Consider the following 18,792-nt stretch of genomic DNA (forward strand, 5'->3'; position numbering starts at 1 on the left):
ATCCATGTTTGTTATGTTCCACAGGATCTTAATAGATATTTCTCCAAAATATTTATTTATCGGAAAAGTCTGACTTGGAACAAAGCCAATTTTCAGCAGAGGCCTGGGGAGAAATGCTCCTGATGCATGTGGGAGGAAACCATAAAACCTGGAGAAGAGCCACATAAATGCAGGGAGGACATGCAGACTCTGCACAGAAGGCACCCCAGCTGAGAATCGAACCAGAGAACTTCTTGCTGTGAGGTAACAATGCATCTGCTGCACCACTGCATTTTCCAGTGTAGCTATTTCTTCTTTTTTCAGTGGTATTTCAATTCCTTTTGCCTTGTTTCCCAATTTTCTCTAAAACTTTTTTGGGTTATCAGTAAACTGTTTATTTTGTACTTTTCCTTTAGATTTATCTACATATATATATATATATATATATATATATATATATATGTATATATATATCTATATAGTTTTCTGCCTGTGCTGATATTATTTAGTTTATTATTTTGCGATAGTGCATGATTAAATTCTGACTACATGCTGTAGGGACCTAAACCTTGTCACCATAATAAACAGAACATGCTGGAGGGATAGATTCCTGTCCCAGAAACTTCCCATACTCTGGAACAGACTACCTATCTATGTCAGACAGAGCTCCTCATTAGCACTTTTCAAGAAAAATCTTGATGATTGGATGGGAAATAGGAAATTCACCCCGGGGATCACCTCTGTTGCTCTGCTCGACAGGGGCACAGGAAAATAATTTTATTTGGTGGCAAAAGCCAGGGTACCTTTTTGGCTAGGCTTATATAGGCCCTAGGGCCAATAGCCTAGTACCTACCTATGAACCTATGATTTGTTTTGATACTGCACAATGCTTTTATCATGTCTATCTTTCTGAGTACTTTTGTTGATCTGTTCCCTCTTCTGTACTGTTCTAACAGTGACACTTCTTGTCTTACTTGTGTTATAGGGAATTGTTGTGGCTAGGCTTGTATAGGCACTAGGGCCGATAGCCTAGTACCAACCTATGAACCTATGAACCTATAGTTTTTCTCCATTTGATACTTCCATGATGACATATGATTTCTCCCCTTCCTTTCCCTTACTACAGTGAGTTCTTGTGGTAAGACTTTATCTGTTATTAATTTAGCTGCACAGTAATATATCCTGTTTACTTGTGTTATATCACATGAATCTTTATGAACAGTCCTAATTACTGTGTTTATTTGTTTTCTAAATCTTCTAACTTTTTTGTTTTTAGTGACTTTCTATAGTCTATGTCTTTCATTGATCATAATATGTCTGTCCATCTCTAATAAATCAAGCAGCTGTTTTCTTCTAAACTGAGGGCACATTCTTTGTTCTCCATTTCCTGTGGGCATTCTATAGGAAAGCTTCAGAGCATCTTCCTGTGCCACATTCTCTGCGGTTTCATCCTGTGTCGTCCACTCACTGTCCTACACTTCACAACATTGACTGTGTCAGAGAGGCTGCAGTTTCCTGTTCCTTCCCTTGCTGTTCAACTCCAGATGAACTTTTGTACTGGTTTGCTATGGAAGGCTCCGAAGTATCTTCATATGGCAACTGATCAGATGGTTCCTGCTCCTCTGGTTTCTCCTTACTTGGGGGACTTGTTTTATCATGCTGCAATAAAACCTATGTTACCCTTTCTACTCTAAACCCTTCACTTCGCAAGTATTCCATAACCTCAGGTTCTATTTTTTAACTTCTACTTCACTAATCTTCTGTTCTGCACTCCCTCTTTGTGATCTTAGTTTTTTTATTGTAAAATTTTCCATATCCGGATGCCTTTGCCTGTATTTCTTCAAAATATCTTTGGGGCTGCTTTGTTTTGTATTGATTAATTTGGCTTTCTCCTTTGTGTAAATATTGCACCCCATCGCTCATACTTTCCCATGGCCATAGTTCTTCTTTATACCTTTTAAAAATCTTTGTTCTTTACATTGTCACACTTCCTCAGTCACTTCTTTTTCCAAACAGCGCAAGGTTTATTGGTCTATTTAATGTTTTTCATTAATCTGTTATATTAATGAACACAAATTTGCATTTTAAGTTTTTCAGAGTTTTTCTTGTGCGTGTATTTTTCTTTCCTCTAATTTCTCTCTTATTCTTTTTGTATATCTTCAGTGTGGAAATTCTGGGCTTTTTGCATAATAACAACAACAGAGGGACATCCTCTCCCTCAACCTGGCCTAGCCCCATTGTAGGAATGTTTCCATGTCTTGAGGATTTTGTACTGTCATTTTTCCAGTCCTGGCACCATTGTACCTACCAGGACTGGGCACTTTTTTATCCTGGGACTTCTGCACTCAGATATCTTTTTTATTTTTCAACTTACGTATGTCCATGATATGTGCTATATAATATACAGTCTATACATCAGTGCTGTCTTGATGAGATTTTCTGAAAAACAGACACCACCTCATGAAGGTACTCACCAAGACTCAAGGATGAATTCAGTTCCAGCAATACTACTCTGCTTTGCTTGATGATTTTATCATCTCTCCATTCAGACCGCAGGACCTGTGATGTAAACTCATTTATCCTGCATCCATTGTAGCACCTGTGATGTAATTGAATACCTCCTGAACATACTGCAGGACCTGTGATGTCATCTCATACATTCTGCATGCAGTGCAGGACCTGTGATGTCATCCAGCACGTCCTGCATACACTACAGAACCTGCAATATCACTCCAGATTTCCTGCCTGCACTGCTGCACCTGTGATGCCATCCCATACCTCCACATTCACTGCAGGACTTAAGATGCCATCATGTACTTTCTGCATATACTGCTGGATCCCCACACCCCTCTACAGAGGCCTGCAGCCCCACATATTATAATGAGCTCTGAAGTCACACGACTTGGTAGGACAGGAGGACTCTACCTCTCTACCTTCTCTTCTCCTGGCAAAGGCCCTACATTCTGCTCATTTTTTTATTTATTTATTTTTTTTTATCATTGAATCATTTTCTCAGCCTTTCATGAACTAACTTAACAACTCCCTGCTGCAAAACTAACAATTAGATAATTAAATAAATGACTGAATAAATAAACACTTTTCATTTTCTCTGTGCAGAAGATAACAATAGCCTCAATGTTGTTTTGTTTATGTTCAAGAAAAAATAGCATTAAAAGAAAAAAGAGGGAGATTTAATCTTCTAGAAAGGACAGAGTCTCAGGCATATGGTTTTTACCCATTATTTCTTGAATAAAGGTTTAATGATGCTTGATTCCAGGTCAGAACAATTGTTCTATTTAGTTTGTTTTTGTGGTTTATAAAAAAAATGAAAATATAGCTCACTGATGCCTGTCTTTCAGGTTTGGCTCATGATCATGGTTAAATGTGAAAAATATCACAAAGATCACCTTAATTCTCCTGAACCTCTTTTGTTTAGCTTAGCCCATTTCACAGACATATGGCCTTTTCAGAAAAACAAGAAACTCTTCTGGTTGTCCAAATAGAAACCCATTTGTGTGGCTACATAGCCCCTTATAAAATATGATTACTTTCATGTTCTGAACATCTACATACATACATGCATACATACATACATACATATTTATTTATTTGCTTATTCATTTCTTTATTTATTTAACATCTTTTTACCGGGAGTGTCTGACATTTTCAGCAGAGGCTCAGGGAGAAAAACTCCATATACAATACATCAGACAAAAAACAAGAACTTTACAAGATAAATTGAGACTGCAATATAGCTACCAAAAATTACAAGACCATCAGAGTACAAAGTTATACGTAGTTGTTAAAAGGATGATAATAATGCACACATGTTCAAAACAAGATACTAAATGTTTAAGCATGTCAGTGTGAACATAAATAATGATCAATGAATTGTCAACAGTGTGAGAGGTATGAGTAAGGGGTACTTCAGTAGGGTATTACAGACTATATGTGTGCTGGGATCTATCCGCGGTGGTGGTGCTGCGGTAGCATTGTCACCTCACAGCAAGACATTGTCCCGTTCGATTCTCAGCTAGAGCGTCTACTGTGGAGACATGCGTGAATGGGCGTACCTTCGTTGAAGGTTGTGCATTAGGGCATGCAACTCAGCATGTAAAAATCAACTGCCAATCATTAGCGGACCGGAGTTCCGCTGTGGCGACCCCTAACCGGGAAAAGCCGAAAGACACAACAACGTGTGCTAGGATCTGAGGACCCCAGTGAATGGGTAGACACATAGAGTGTGTTGGTATTGAATCATTCTTGGAGGGTAAGAGGTAAGACATAGGGGAAGTAGTCTTGCCCAGGAGAAGTTCAAAAGCAGAGCCATTTGTTTCTGAAATGATCCAGGAGGACACGTTTGAACTTCTTAAGAGTTGCTTGAGCTAAGAATATGTTGTGGGATTGTGTTCCAGATTTTTGATATCTTATGTGAATATAGTGACTCTTTTGAATAATTATTTGCCTTAGTGACTTGCAGTAGCAGTTTTTCAGAGGATCTTAGAGCTCTGTTGCTACTAAATGGTTGTAATAGGTTTTGGAGGGCTGGGCAGTTTCTGGGTTGAGATATAATTGAGGGGGCAACGGTTAGTTGGTTTATATACAGTAAGTGGGGGAGTTCAGTCCAGTTTAGCTCGCATATGGTAGTACATTGATGTGTTCTACAGAGGAGATTAAGAGCAAACCTAGCTGTTTTGTTATAACAGATGTCCAGTTTGATTAATTCTGATTTTCTAAGATTTGTAAGTACAAGAGGATGGAGAGAAGGTGTGCTCTGGCTATGGCTTGCCTGGTGGTATTGGTGAGAAATGGTTTGGTTCTGTAGAGGCAACTAAGTTTAATGTGGACCTCTTTTTATGGTTACAGCCAAATGTGTGTCAAATTTAAGTGAGTTATCAATTTTGACCCCTGGAAGTTTTGTGGGCTCTACAGGTACTATTTTGGTATTATTTGAGGAGTAGATGGCAAATGGTGGTTGACTTCCTTGGTTTGAGCTGTTTGTAAAGATTATAAGCTTTGTTTTATTTGGGTTAAGTATTATTTGATAGTTTGAGAGATATTTCTTAACATGTAAAAATGAACTTTGTGTTGTTTGAAAGAACATGGGGAGGGTAAGAGCTGAGCATATGAGGGAGGAGTCATCTGCATATTGGATAACTGTGGCATTATTTGTAGCAGAGCACAGTTTCTTAGTGAATACACAGAACAGTAATGGACCGAGGATCGATCGTTATGGGACACCTACATTGACAGGAAGTGGGGGGGACCACTTGACTGCTTGTTGGCAATCAGTAAGGTAGCTATAGAACCAAGTTAGGGCTGGTTGGGATAGATTTAGAGACGGTAGTTTGAGTAATAGCTTTTGATGTGATACTGTGCCAAATACATTTGACATGTCAAAGAAAATAGCTGAGACAATTTTACCACTGTTTCTAAGTTGGTTGATGGTATCGGTAAAGCTGATTAATGCTGTAGTAGTGCTGTGTTTAGGCCGAAAGCCATGTTGTGTCTTATAGAGGAGTTGTTGTTTAGTAAATGCTTTAGGAGTTGTTTGTTTATGCATTTCTCAAAGATTTTGGCTGGGGGGAGTATTGCAATTGGTGTGTAATTAAAGAGGACAGTTGAGGGTCTGCCTTTCTGTAATGGGATTATATATGATGTTTTCCGTAGTTTGGGGACATATTGTTTAACCATGGAATGATTAATTAGAATGGTGATGGAATATGCTATGATATTTCCTGTGATTTTGAGGTATTCATTGGGGAAATGGTCAGCAGCAAGAGATGTGGGTTTTAGCTTTCATAGTTGTCTGATGGTATTTACTGATTTGAATTTAAACAAGTTTGGGTTTATTCAGGATCCTGGCAGAACTGTTAGTGGGGTGGAGTTATCATTTTTTACTAGTGCTCGTATAGAGTTTATAAAGTGGGTGTTGAATTGTGTGGCTATAGAATCAGAGGTGCTTTTGTTGGTGGAAGCTGGAGTGTTACTGTGCCCTGGGTTGAGGAGCTGTTTTATTCTGCTCCAAAATTTCTGGGGATTGTTTTGATGTTTTTATTGGAGTGTTGAATAGTATATTTTTTTGTCATTTTAGATTTGCTTTTTTTGGCCTGATTTCTAAGTTTATGATGGGTGATCTGGGATATTGCAGTTTTAGTAGTTTGGTATTGAAACCAAGCTTTGTCCCTTTTGAAGAGTTGCCTTGTTTCCTTTGATAGCCATGGAATCTCTTTAGATTTGGTACATATCTTTATTAGGGGAGCCAGAGAATTTAAGATGTTGAGAAATGTCTGATTAAAGAATTCTACAGCTGAGTAAAGGGGGAGTTGTTTAAGTGGAGACCAGTTAAATTTTTCTAGAAGGGAATTAAAGAGATTTGGATAGAAGTTTCTTTTTTTTGTCTAATATGTTTGTAGTTGGTATTTTTGGGGGTATTGTCCATTGCAGTATTAGATAGGTGGGCATATGATTGCTTAGACTGCCTGGCTGACAGCCATAGTTTGTGCAGAGACTAGGTTTATTTGTAAGGGTCCAGTCAACTAGGGTTAATTTTCCATTTTTTTTGTCTATTCTGGTTGGGGTGAATTGCATTCGGGGAAAATCCGTACAGGTTAATATAGTTGGTTGGATTTTCTGATGAGCAGATGTACCAGTCGAAGTTAAAATCTCCCATAATGATAGTCTCCTGAGTGAAAGTAGAGGCTGTCCAATAAAGGAGGTTTTCAATCCTCAACTGGTTATCACCTGGTGGGATATAGATGGCAATCATTGTGATGTGTTTTGGGGGGGTTGAGTTCCAGATGGATGGTTAATATCTCTGGAGTGGAGGATTCTGGGGGGGATTATAATGTAACTGGATTATTTTTAATGGGTTGTTGTACATTATGGCAACTCCACTGCCACGTTTTTGGAGTCTGTCACATCTGAGGATGTTGTAGCCTGGTGGAAGGATTTTTGTGCCCTGTATCAGTGGTTTGAGCCATGTCTCAGGTAGTATAACTAAATCAGGAAAGTATAATGTGAGGGTTGCATGCAAATCATGGATTTTATTCAGTATGCTTCTAAGATTCATATTTAAAATGAGAAGGTTTGAAGAGTTGATGGATAGGTCGATGAAATTTGGAGTATTGGATGTTGAGGGAGGTATTTTGTTTTGTAGTATGGGGGCCAGAGTTGTGATATATGTTTCCACTTAGTTTGAGTTGTAGTAATTTGAGTAGGGGTTGTTGGGGAGATTTAGGGACAGTTTATATATTTTGTGCAGTAGGTGTTGTGTTTTGTGTGTTTCGGCATATCTAAAGGTGAAGAGCTCTGAATAGTTTGTATTGTATATATGCGCTGATATAATAATACTGGTTATTGTGGAAGGGTGTGTAATTGGATGGGGCATAGATGGAAAGGGGTAATGGATTATTTGTTGATAAAGGTAGGCAGTGCAGTGGTATGTGGTGGTTAACAGTGGTAGGGTAAAGTTGTATATACGTATATCATTTTGCTTGCTTATGTGGTATTGAGTCATGTAATTGTAGAGAGTATTAGGTATGTGTTTGTCTTTTATGGGGTTAATAAGCCTATTGAGATAGCAGGTATGGGAGGAGAGGAGAGGTAGACATGAATGGTTGATTAGTGAGGGGTGTGGTTTGAGGTTGACTATAAGTTTAGGGTAATTGAGGGTGGGTGGGAATGGGGGTGGTATATGGTAGGGGAGCAGATAGAGCCCAAGTGAAACAAGGGTGACCAGAACGGGGCTGAATCAAGGTCATGAAAGAGGCTGCAAAAAGCTGCTGTAAAACCAGTCAGTAAGACAATAAATATTGCTGTTTACATGACCTTAAACCCAGAAATCCAGTATCCCATACTCTTTTGTAACTTAGGAAAGACAAACACAAGATAAAGCATTATCAGTTCTTTATATGCCCTTAGCATTAACCTATGAGTTACCAAGTGCAACATGGCCACATGTATGAGTTGATGAGTTCTATTTCTTGAGACACACACTATAGTGTGCAACTTGGCGGAGCAGTTGAATAAGAAACCATTCCCAGTGGTTTGGAGAGTGAAAGGTGGTCCCTGCGTGCACATGGAAAGACTGAGATTATGCCTAGACAGGATATTGGCTGAGAGTTAAACTCACTGCATGACAACCATGATGGTGACTGACTATACTCTGCATATGTTTCTATACTGTGGAAATAAATCCTAGCAGATATCAGAAATGTTTTATCTTATGTTAAATTTAAAACCTCTTTGAAGATGTACTTCTCCCAAAAATGGCCATGCACTTGTAACAGCCCCATTACAAAGATCCCCCCATTTTAAATCTTATCTCAATGGTAATTTATAGTCCCAATGCAATCACTTTCAGTAAAACAGTCTTGACCTTGTATCAACCCTATTATATCCTCATGCAGTCAAGTCAAACAAATATCGTAAAATTCTAACACTTTTACTATTGTAATCTGGTGGCAGATTTCAAGTGAAAATAACTGCTTGGGTAAAATATTATTTTTTCTTATTTGCTGTCTGTGCTGAAATTATAGTAGGCATATGTACATACACTGTAAGATAATGCTGGACAGTCTATTGATTTATGTGGTTTTCATATACTATAATCAATAGCTGTGCCTGAGCTTAATATGATGAAAATACAATACAGCATATACAATATGGTGTCCAAAGGAAAAAAAACAAGAACCACAAGTAGTGAAGGTAGAGGCCCTGAAACCACACAGCAAAAACTAACCTAATGCAGTCTAATGCTTTTGTCTTTAGCAAAGACTTCTTCAGAACTGCTTGACATAGTTATCTTCAACCTTAAATAACCCAAATACATCATGTGATCAACATGTGATCAACCATTCACATGACTCAACTTTAGTTTAGTGAATGCATTGATTATAAAACTTCAACAACAATTGTGAATATCAAGTTAAATTACATGAAAAATGGTCATTAAGTGTAATGATAACAATAACATTAAAAATAAAAATATCAAGAAGAAAAAATGGTAAAAAAGTCAGTATTACAGTGACAAATGTATGAGTAACATGACATAAATCATCCAAGACTTTTCAGTGTTAATATAGGTGTAATAGAACAACATTCATTCAAACCAGGGTGGGGACTAAGGGCATCACACTCAAGAATTCATATGAGCTCTTTCTTGAGAAGATGTCTGTCAGTGTAAAAGCCCCTTGGGTCTGGTTCCAAAAAAATACAATCACAAAAAATTTAAAAAGGTGACCAGGATAGGCAGAAATAGGTCTGTACAGTGCATTAATTATATTTCCTTTCTTGATTTCATTGAGATGTTCATATATTCTCTCTTTCAAAGCTCAACCAGTCTTGCCAATGTAAAATGCTTTACACGGTTGGCAAACTGTACCATATCCCACTCCCCTGGATGAACAATTAAAAATATTTTTTCACCTCAGATTTCTTGTATTTGATGAAAAAAGACTCAAAACAGAGAATGTGTCAACAGTAATTAAAGTGGTTACATTTATACATACCTTTTGGTCTATTGGTACTAAATTTGCCCGAATTCCTTTCCAGTAAACTTTTAAAACATTTGTCTTTCCTAAATACGGTCTTAGGTTTGGAACCAAACAGTATATTACCATCACTGATGGAAGTGACGATAGGCCAAAATTGATTTACCACATCAACAATGTGATAAGTGTTTAAAGAAAAAGTGACAATCAAGGCTCTTTCGTACAACCTATCTGGATTATGATCACAAGAGAACATTGGCCCTACTGAAGATAAAGAATGACAGGAGTTATCAAAGATTAGTAACGGGATGGTACAGACCCTTACTTTTTTCACATACTTCATTTCTGATGGGTACCAAGAGGTCTGGTGGATAACCTCTGTGGATAAACATATCCAAAATTTTTTCAATTTACACCAAAAATACTGCATCATCAGATATCATCCGAGCAAGTCAGACCAGTTGTCCCTTGACAACTGCTGTTTTTTGAAATTTCGGATGCCAACTGTCATAGTGAAGATAAGAACTGGAAAAAGTTTTCTTACAAAAAATGCTGGAGCTAAAGCAACCCTTTGAATAATCTTTTGAAACCAGGATGTCAAGAAATGCCATCTTGTCCTTGTCAAAGTTGTGGTTAAATTTAAGAAAGGAGGTGGTATTGTTGATGTATATTAAAAAATCATTCAATTTCCTCAAAGGATCTGTCCAAATTATAAAGATGTCATCCAGATACCTAATATAAAATCACCAACTATCAGCAAATGTACTATTGAACATACATTGCTTCTCCCAATATACCATAAATAAGTTGGCAAAGCTCAGGGCAAATGAGGCACCCATTGCCACTCCACTCATTTGTTTGAATAGCTGTCCTTCAAAATACAAGACATTGTTGCTTGGGACTAATTCTGCAAGTGTGATAGCCGTGTTGGTGTCGTTGTTCAATAGCCCTATGTCAAAGAGCATACTTTCCATCCAGTCAAGTCCCTCCTTATGTGGAATGACCGAATAAAGATCTTGTACATCTACTGTGACAAGTGTACATTCTGGTACAAATTATAAATTTGCTAATCTGGATAAAAAAATCCCATGAATCTTTACAGATATGAGTAATGCAACTGGTGGATTTCTGAAATAAATTATCCACATATTTAACTATGTAAAAAGTTTTGCTCCTGCCTGCATCAACAATCGGTCTCAGTGGTGGGTTTCGGATGTCTTTATGAATTTTTGGTATACCAAAGGTACCTGCCACCATTGGGTGTTTATTGGATAAGTATTCATAGGCACTTTTATCAATTTGTCCCTGCATGACCATGTCATATAAACAACCATCAATTTTAGAATAAGTTCATTTTTGGATGTGTACCTGTCAGTAAAAAGGAGCTTGAATATCTTATTGTTATAATCCTCAACATCCATGATGACAATTCCCCTTCCTTTATCGGGTTTCATTATTCTGATTGTTTTGTTGTTACAAAGATTATTAAAAAGTTTTGCTGCATTCTCTGGAAGGTTAACTTTATTATTTACATTAGAGTTCTGGGGCCTTAAACAAAGTTTTCAAATTTCCTTTCACAAAGTTTTTTGAACAGTACTGCCCATTATTCAAGGGTGGGTTGAAGGAACTGGATTTCTTGAGATCTGTATTCAAGTCAGCCCTAGTGTTAGTATTGACCGACTTAAACCAAAGGGCTAAATTTAATTTATGAGTAAATAATTTTAAATCTATGAGTGTATGAACCAGATTGAATTTTCTGGCTGGTACAAAACTCAAACCCTTACTCATAACATCAGCATGCTTTATTGAGATGTTAACATTGGAAATATTATATACTGTAATATCTTTAGTAGAATTTTGGATGCAACTAGGTCCTATGTCATCCTCCACTATACAGCTATTTGCGTCCCCTAATACCAAAAATCATGATTCATCAACAGCTAGTTTAAGGTTAATGGATTCTGTATTTTGATGACTGATGTTCCCTTTAGTCTCATTAAAAGGCCTGAAACAATTCAAAAGTAGATTTGGATTCACTGAACTGTGAATTATCATCTATGCTAGGTGAATAACTGAATGGTATGGCTACCCTGTTAGGATCCCCTCCATTTGTGTAGGTGTGGGGAGTAGAAAAGGTAGAAGAGAGAATAAGTTGATTATGAGGAGACTCATTTCCAGCCCCTTCATTGCCAGCTCTTCTGTCATTAAAAATACAAGAATTATCAAACCTATCTAAAACGCTGTGTGTAGTAATATCTTCCAACCTCTCCAATACACTACCCCCACTGTCAGTTATAAATCTAAAATGCCATGTGTAGTAATATCTTCCAAGCCCTCCAATACACTACTCCCACTGTCAGTTATAAATCTAAAATGCCGTGTGTAGTAATATCTTCCAACCCCTCCAATACACTACCCCCCACTGTCAGTTATAACAGCAGACATAGTACAGTTGTTTTCATGATTTGGGGTGCATTTAATAATGGGGCAATTAATGTCAGTTCCAAAATTCCCTGACTCACCAGGATGACTGAAGGTATTACTCTTAACACTGGTAACTTCCTTATTAAAAAAATGGTGTAACTGAATCATTCCAAACAGAGTCTACCAAACATGAAGAAGTGACCAACATTTGTTGTGAATCATTGTGCAAGTCTGATATTATCCCATCAGAGCAATTATTTATATCAGTAAAATTATTACCATTAGTTTTAAAGCAATCAAAATCAATTGTACTGATTAGGTCAGGGAAAACTCCATCAAAGCCCATGTTCGCTGCATTATATTTTACAACATTTGTCACTGTAACACTGACTTTTTGTACCATTTTTTGTTCTTGTTATTTTTATTTTTAATGTTATTCTTATCGTTATACTTAATTACCATTTTTCATGTAATTTAACTTGATATTCACAATTGTTGTTGAAGTTTTATAATCAATGCATTCACTAAACTAAAGTTGAGTCATGTGAATGGTTGATCACATGTTGATCACATGATGTATTTGGGTTATTTAAGGTTGCAGATAACCATGTCAAGCAGTTCTGAAGAAGTCTTTGCTAAAGACGAAAGCGCTAGACTGTATTAGGTTTGTTTTTGCTGTCAATAAATTGGATTTGTGGTTTGGACTTTGGTTTGCGTGGTTCCTGGGCCTCTACCTTCACTTCTTACATATAATATGGTGATCAACTGTAAATAGATCTGAGGTTTTTATAGTACATTTTAACTACTAGATTATTCAAGTGTACTTAATGTGGATCATTTCTCCTTGGGTCTCTGCTAAAAAGAGACTCTGCCCAGGTCATACTTACCCAGTAAACAAAAGCAAACATACAAACAAGCATACCATCAAAAAATAAACAAACAAACAAATGTGCAAAAAAGGAAAATTAAAATAAAAAAAAAATCCCAGCTGGATATCTGTGATCTAAGGTGTGAATTTGTGAACTTAAGATGCAGAATAACTTTGGTGGATGAAAAACATTTTTAGTATGATGTGACAAGAAAATGAGTACATATAAATGTTCAAACATAGAGAAAGAGAAATGATTGTCTCAGACTTGGTCACTTATTTTGGAATGGTGCTGTGTAGTGCAGGCATATAAATACCCCAAAATACTTCATAATACAGTGCATTACAAATGTAGCCCCAGCACAAATGTCTGTACTGGACTAAGGTTCAGAAAGTTAATTGTACAACAATGTAGTATTTAAACAGATCATTCATGATGTACCCCAAACTAACTGCAATTGCTTCCAAACCTTCTTTTTCAGTAGACCTTATCACTGGCATTGTTTCCTTCTGTGATATTTTATCTTTTGTGTGTTATACCCTGTTCCACTATGCATAACCCCCAAGCACTTAACAATGTCTTGCAGTGAGGGAACAATTGCTTCAGCTTGTGCTGCAAAAAAGGATTAAGGCTGTGAACTGTAGATACATTGTTACCTGTGGTCTTTGACTCCCTCAACTTCCCCTTTACATTGCATACATCTGATTGGCTGTACACATAGTTTGATCTACATGACATCTATTTGACTGGGTATAGTGGTGGTATGCTGCTGGGACAACCAAGCAGTCAGCTGACTATTTCATGACCTCATAAACTCTCAGTTAGTTTGGGAAATGGACACTTGCACTATGTGTGTGTGTGTGTGTGTGTGTGTGTGTGTGTGTGTGTGTGTGTGTGTGTGTGTGTGTGTGTGTAGTCATTTAAGCTGTGGTGCCTTGCAGTGATACCTGTTGTTTGCCACATCTTTTGTTTAGTTGCAACAAATCCATTCTGTTTACTTATTTTTGAAATAGACATCTTTCTTGACAGTGTGACTGCACTAAGAAAATGTTGTAGCATAGTGCTTACCAAAACAATGAGTCAGGACATTATAAACTGTCTTCTCCCAAAGTTGTATACATGAAATTATAACTGGCTAATGTTTTTATTTATCCACAAACTTCCTTCAAATTATTTGAAAAGTTTAAATGTGTCTTCATAGCCTTTAAGTGTTTTCTGCAAAGTAATGTACATAACTACATTGAGCTCTGCAGACAATGCATATACTGCGTCCAGTATTAACAGCATACTCTCAGACTAGCATCTTTAAAATGTAAATGGAGTTCTTTAAGTGACATGTCCGTATTTCAAGCCAAGTGATTCTTTTTTTGAGCCATACCAGCTGTACTATTTAACTAGGCTACTTCTATTTTTCATATTCCTGACTCCCATAAATACATTACTTTACGTTAGTGTACATTGAAATATTCATTACTTCAGTCTGTAAGATTAAAAAACTGAACCGATGCATAAGCAAACATTTCTGTAGAATTCCAAAATGCTTCTATTAGTGGCCACATCTCGCAAGTCTGGAATAAGTGGCTGAGCCTGATTTTACATTTGATGTGTATTTGGTCAGTTGTGACAACCACAATTTCATATCAGCCTCTTAACCAAGCACCAGTTCAGTACTATGGGGTCTACTACAGGTGTTTACATGCTAGTAGCTCATAACACACCTGCTCTATGTCACTTCCTCAAAAAAGCAAATGCTCTAACTAGAAGTAGCGCAGTTTCTCATTTCTACATAGCCCTTCCATCACCTGATCTTATAAACTGCATAGCCCTATGAACACCTAAACCTAAAACTCCCACCTGGTTTTCAACCTGACTCCTCATCCCTTACCGTAAACCTCCACTCCTCCGCCCTAAATGCTCAAGTTCACAATCACTCCCTAAACTTAAAACTTCAACCCCCTAAACCTGAATTTCATGATTGTTTCATAACCCTAAAACTCAATTCCTGCTTGCGAACACTAAAATCATGCTCCTGCTTCCTGATCCTAAAATCTCCTCACTTTCCCTGATCCTAAACCCCCAATCCCCCCCTCCCCCAGCTTCTTGATCAAAGTCATATTTCAGTATAAGCATGAACAGCAACTTAATCAATTACAAGGCATTTGAGTCCATGGCTTTGAGACACTGGTTTTCAAACACTTGGGACTTGAGTACCTTTTCTAAACCCAATGTTATTCCATGCTGGCCTGAAAAGGATCCCCCCGGGCTCAGTTTTCTATAGTAGTTAGAAAATTCATTAAATAAGTAATTAATGCTCCCAGCTTTTGTCAGGATACCACTAATGGGCAAGGCATGCACTTGATATAAAGTTTGTTTCTGGCCTGTAGTGACTCAGGTTTAAAATGTACACCTTAATTATCTCTGCAAAGACTACTGATCTGACTGTAAAGAAGATGCAACTTTGTTCCCTTTCTGTAATAAAACCTGAAAACATAATGACAAACACATAGATGCTATAGAACTAAGTTACAAACTGCATACTGGATCATCTCATCCGGTAACATATAAGCTCAAATAATAATAATAACACTTCTTGGCTATTTACAACATATTGACTCAATAAGTTATGTACCTGACTAAGTTCACTGTTTACAGTATATTATTCAGAAAGAATGCAGTGAATTTAAAACTGAAAAGCCCCTAGACGTAAATGAGCTCTGTTCTGGTTAAACTGCTCACTCATTATTACAATTTATGCAAGTGGCACTCAATATAATGAAAGCCAGGGCTATAGAATGAAATTATTCACATTAATGCTTTGCCATTTGTAAGTAAAGGTGCCACAAACATGATTTTAAGTTGCAAAAAAGATGCAAATAAACCAGTCTGTAAAGTGGCAGTTTTTAAGAAAAGTTTATATGCGAAAGTATGAATTTCCACATGGAAGAACTTTATAAAATGGTCAACAGTGGCCCACTTTAAGTTAATCAACAGCTGTTTTGTTTTCTTCTGGTAAGCAAAACTAGTTATACTGAATCTATGTATCCACAGACATGTTTCCTGGAAAAAATTTGAAGGTATTTTTTTTTGTTAGCATACCATTTTTGCACTCAGAATCTCAAAACTGTACTTTAAATGCACAAAACACATCAGCAGGTCTGAACAGTTCATATTTGTATTTTATTTATGTCTGAACAGAATATGACGCATTAGGGACAAGAACATATAAAATGCATTGTCCAAAAGTCAAATACTGAAACATTGGCATAAATAATATCAATGTCCAAATATCATTACTGCAGCTTAATAAAATAAAGCATAGACCACTTTCAAGCTTGTTAGTTGCCCAAAGTGCCAAAAACCTTAATGTAAATTAATTGCATTTTCAAAGATATTCACCTGGCTACAGCTCACTAAGTGGGGGTCTATAAGGTCACCCATGTACTGTATAATTTAAATAATAATGCAGCATTGTTAGTATACAAAAAAATGTGGGGAAAGCCCCAGCTAGAAAGGCAGCAGTAAGGATATGCATACTGTTTCATGCTTCAAAGACTCACTGCATAAGACTATACAAACTCATTTACACAGATGGCTCATGTTCTAAGGTAAGGCCATCTGATCTCACATCATATTTATGAATTACACTGAAGGCCTTATACCAGTATAAATTAACACTGTAGTTTACATACATTGTATTACATTCTTACACTGTGTTATAATTTCATACATTATTTTAATGTCTATATCCTACATGCACAAATGTATCCAATAGTTTATCCAAATAATTATGGTGGCTGGTAAGGTTTGGTGATCCATACATTTCCTACACGCAATACTTTACAAAGACCCCACCATAAATATAATACAATGCCAACAGTTAAAAAAGAAATACTGAAAGCGTTATCATGTAAGAAAAAGTTAAACCCAGTTCTATTAACATGCAGTTGCCTTCTATCTGTTATTACTCTTTATGTCCAACCAACCAAGCAGCAAAAACTTCAGCTTTAATCCCCCCATCACACACACACACACACACACACACACACACACACACACACACACACACACACACACACACACTCATACATGCACAATAGAATAACAGACTGCGAATGAGTGCAAAGTAGGTGGTCTGTCTTTTTTTTTTTATCACTGTTTTATATCATTATCCAATACTGCATGTTAGCTCTGTGTGGCTTGAGAGATGTTACTGTATCCTTTCACCATACACATCAGCGATACATCTTATTACTTAATATCTAAAATTGTTGTAAATCAGAATCTAAGCATTTTATATTGTGTCCATTCACAATAAACATCAGCGATACATGTTATTACTTAATATCTAAAATTGTTGTAAATCAGAATCCAAGCATTTTATATTGTATCTTATTACTTAACATCAAAAATTGTTGTAAATCAGAATCCATGCAATTTATTTAACCCAAAAGTATGTGAAAGACCTACTGTATATATCAGTCAAAATGTACCTGAATATTTTCTACTTTATATTTAAAACTCTGTTTCAGCACTGATATCTATACATCAATTATGTTAAAAAATACAGAACACAGAAATCTATATCATAATTAATAAAGCAGGTGTTACAGTCAAATACTTATGTTTTTTGATATTTTTTCTTCTAAACTCCAACTTTCTTTAGTGGGTTTTTCATCCTCTGATGGGCTGATTTGCCTAAACAGCCTGGCAAAACTTGACAGCTGAAAGCCTTTGCGGACACTTTGTGCTGCAAATGCATACAGTATAGGGTTTACACAGCTGCTGAAGAAAGCTAGAGCACCGGGTATATTTTCCCCGGCTTTTATTATCTTATCTAAATGTTCTGTGCTTCCATGTCCAGAAGATTTTAGTGCTACTGAAACAACCATCAGTAAGTTGAATACATGGTAAGGAAACCAACAAATAAAAAAAGCAATCACAATGCCTGCAATCAGTTTTTCAGGTTTCTTTCTTGTTGTAAATGTCATGTGTTTGATCTTAAACATGACAGTAGCATAACATGCCAGCAGTATCATAAAGGGGACAGCAAATCCAAAAATAGTTTCAAGAAGAAGGATTGCAATCTGTTGTTGCCTTGAGAAATATTCCCTCTCTGAACACTGGACACGTCCACTTTTCTCCACAGTTGTTCGAATCACCAAGATAGGCACAGAACAAAGTGCAGATGAAAACCAGATGACTGAAACTAATGTATAAAGTACCTTTTTTCTCATCCATTTTTGAGTCCCAAATGGGAAAAGCACAGCCATCAGTCGTTCTATGCTCATGAGGGTTATAAAAAACACACTGGCATACATGCTGAAATAAATAACATAAGTCAGAAATTTACAGAATGATAGGCCATACACCCAGTTGTCAGCCAGAGCATGTATCCAGATTGGCAATGTAATCAGTAACATGAAATCTGCAGTAGCCAAATTGAAGATCAAAAGCACAGTAAAAGATTTTTGCTTGATATGGAATATTATTGTCCAGATAACCAAAGCATTCCCTGGGACTCCAAGAATAAAACAGATGCCAAGAAAACAACAAGGCACTAAAACATGTTCAACCCAAGAGCTGCCTAGTGTTCCATTTTGAATGGTTGTACCATTCATCAAATCCATGTTTAATTCAGATTGTCTTTGTAAAACAAATTAGTAAACTGTCATCAAAGACAAGTTAATGTCTAGGACTTAAAGTCTACAGAGTTTCACTCACATCAGTGCAATGAACTGATACTTCCTGTTGAGAACACATTCCTTATATACACAAAGAGGAACAGGAAAAGCTCATCAGAGAAAAATGAACTCAAACTACTTTTAACAGAAACTTTTGGGGGTATGACATAGTTGTCATTTTTCTTTGTAATCTGTACTAAAAATGCAACCTTACACTTTGTACTTGATTTTCCTTTTTCCTTGTCTTTCTTGGTTGCGTGAAACAAAATATTACCGAACTGTTGAGTGAGCAAATGGCAGGTTCAGTGTTCGGTAACCAGGTGGGGATAGAGTAGGGAAAAGTAC

The 18,792-nt window shown here is 36.8% G+C and overlaps 1 protein-coding gene across 1 annotated transcript; it reads right to left on the reverse strand.

The window, feature by feature from the left end:
* Positions 1 to 15,960: 15,960 nt before the first annotated feature.
* On the reverse strand, positions 15,961 to 18,485 carry LOC122810093 (C3a anaphylatoxin chemotactic receptor-like). Its single transcript, XM_044081569.1, has one exon. It carries the CDS (start codon positions 18,391 to 18,393, stop codon positions 17,377 to 17,379), a length of 1,017 nt encoding a protein of 338 aa, XP_043937504.1. The 5' UTR covers positions 18,394 to 18,485; the 3' UTR covers positions 15,961 to 17,376.
* Between the last annotated feature and the right edge of the window lie 307 nt (positions 18,486 to 18,792).

The sequence above is a fragment of the Protopterus annectens genome, chromosome 8.part1 (genome assembly GCF_019279795.1).
Source record: "Protopterus annectens isolate FY-2018-M chromosome 8.part1, PAN1.0, whole genome shotgun sequence".
NCBI classification, from domain to species: Eukaryota; Metazoa; Chordata; order Ceratodontiformes; family Protopteridae; genus Protopterus; species Protopterus annectens.

Bases quoted from the DNA above. Each gene is read 5' to 3' on its own strand.
- LOC122810093 (XM_044081569.1), bottom strand. From the start codon at position 18,393: ATGGATTTGATGAATGGTACAACCATTCAAAATGGAACACTAGGCAGC.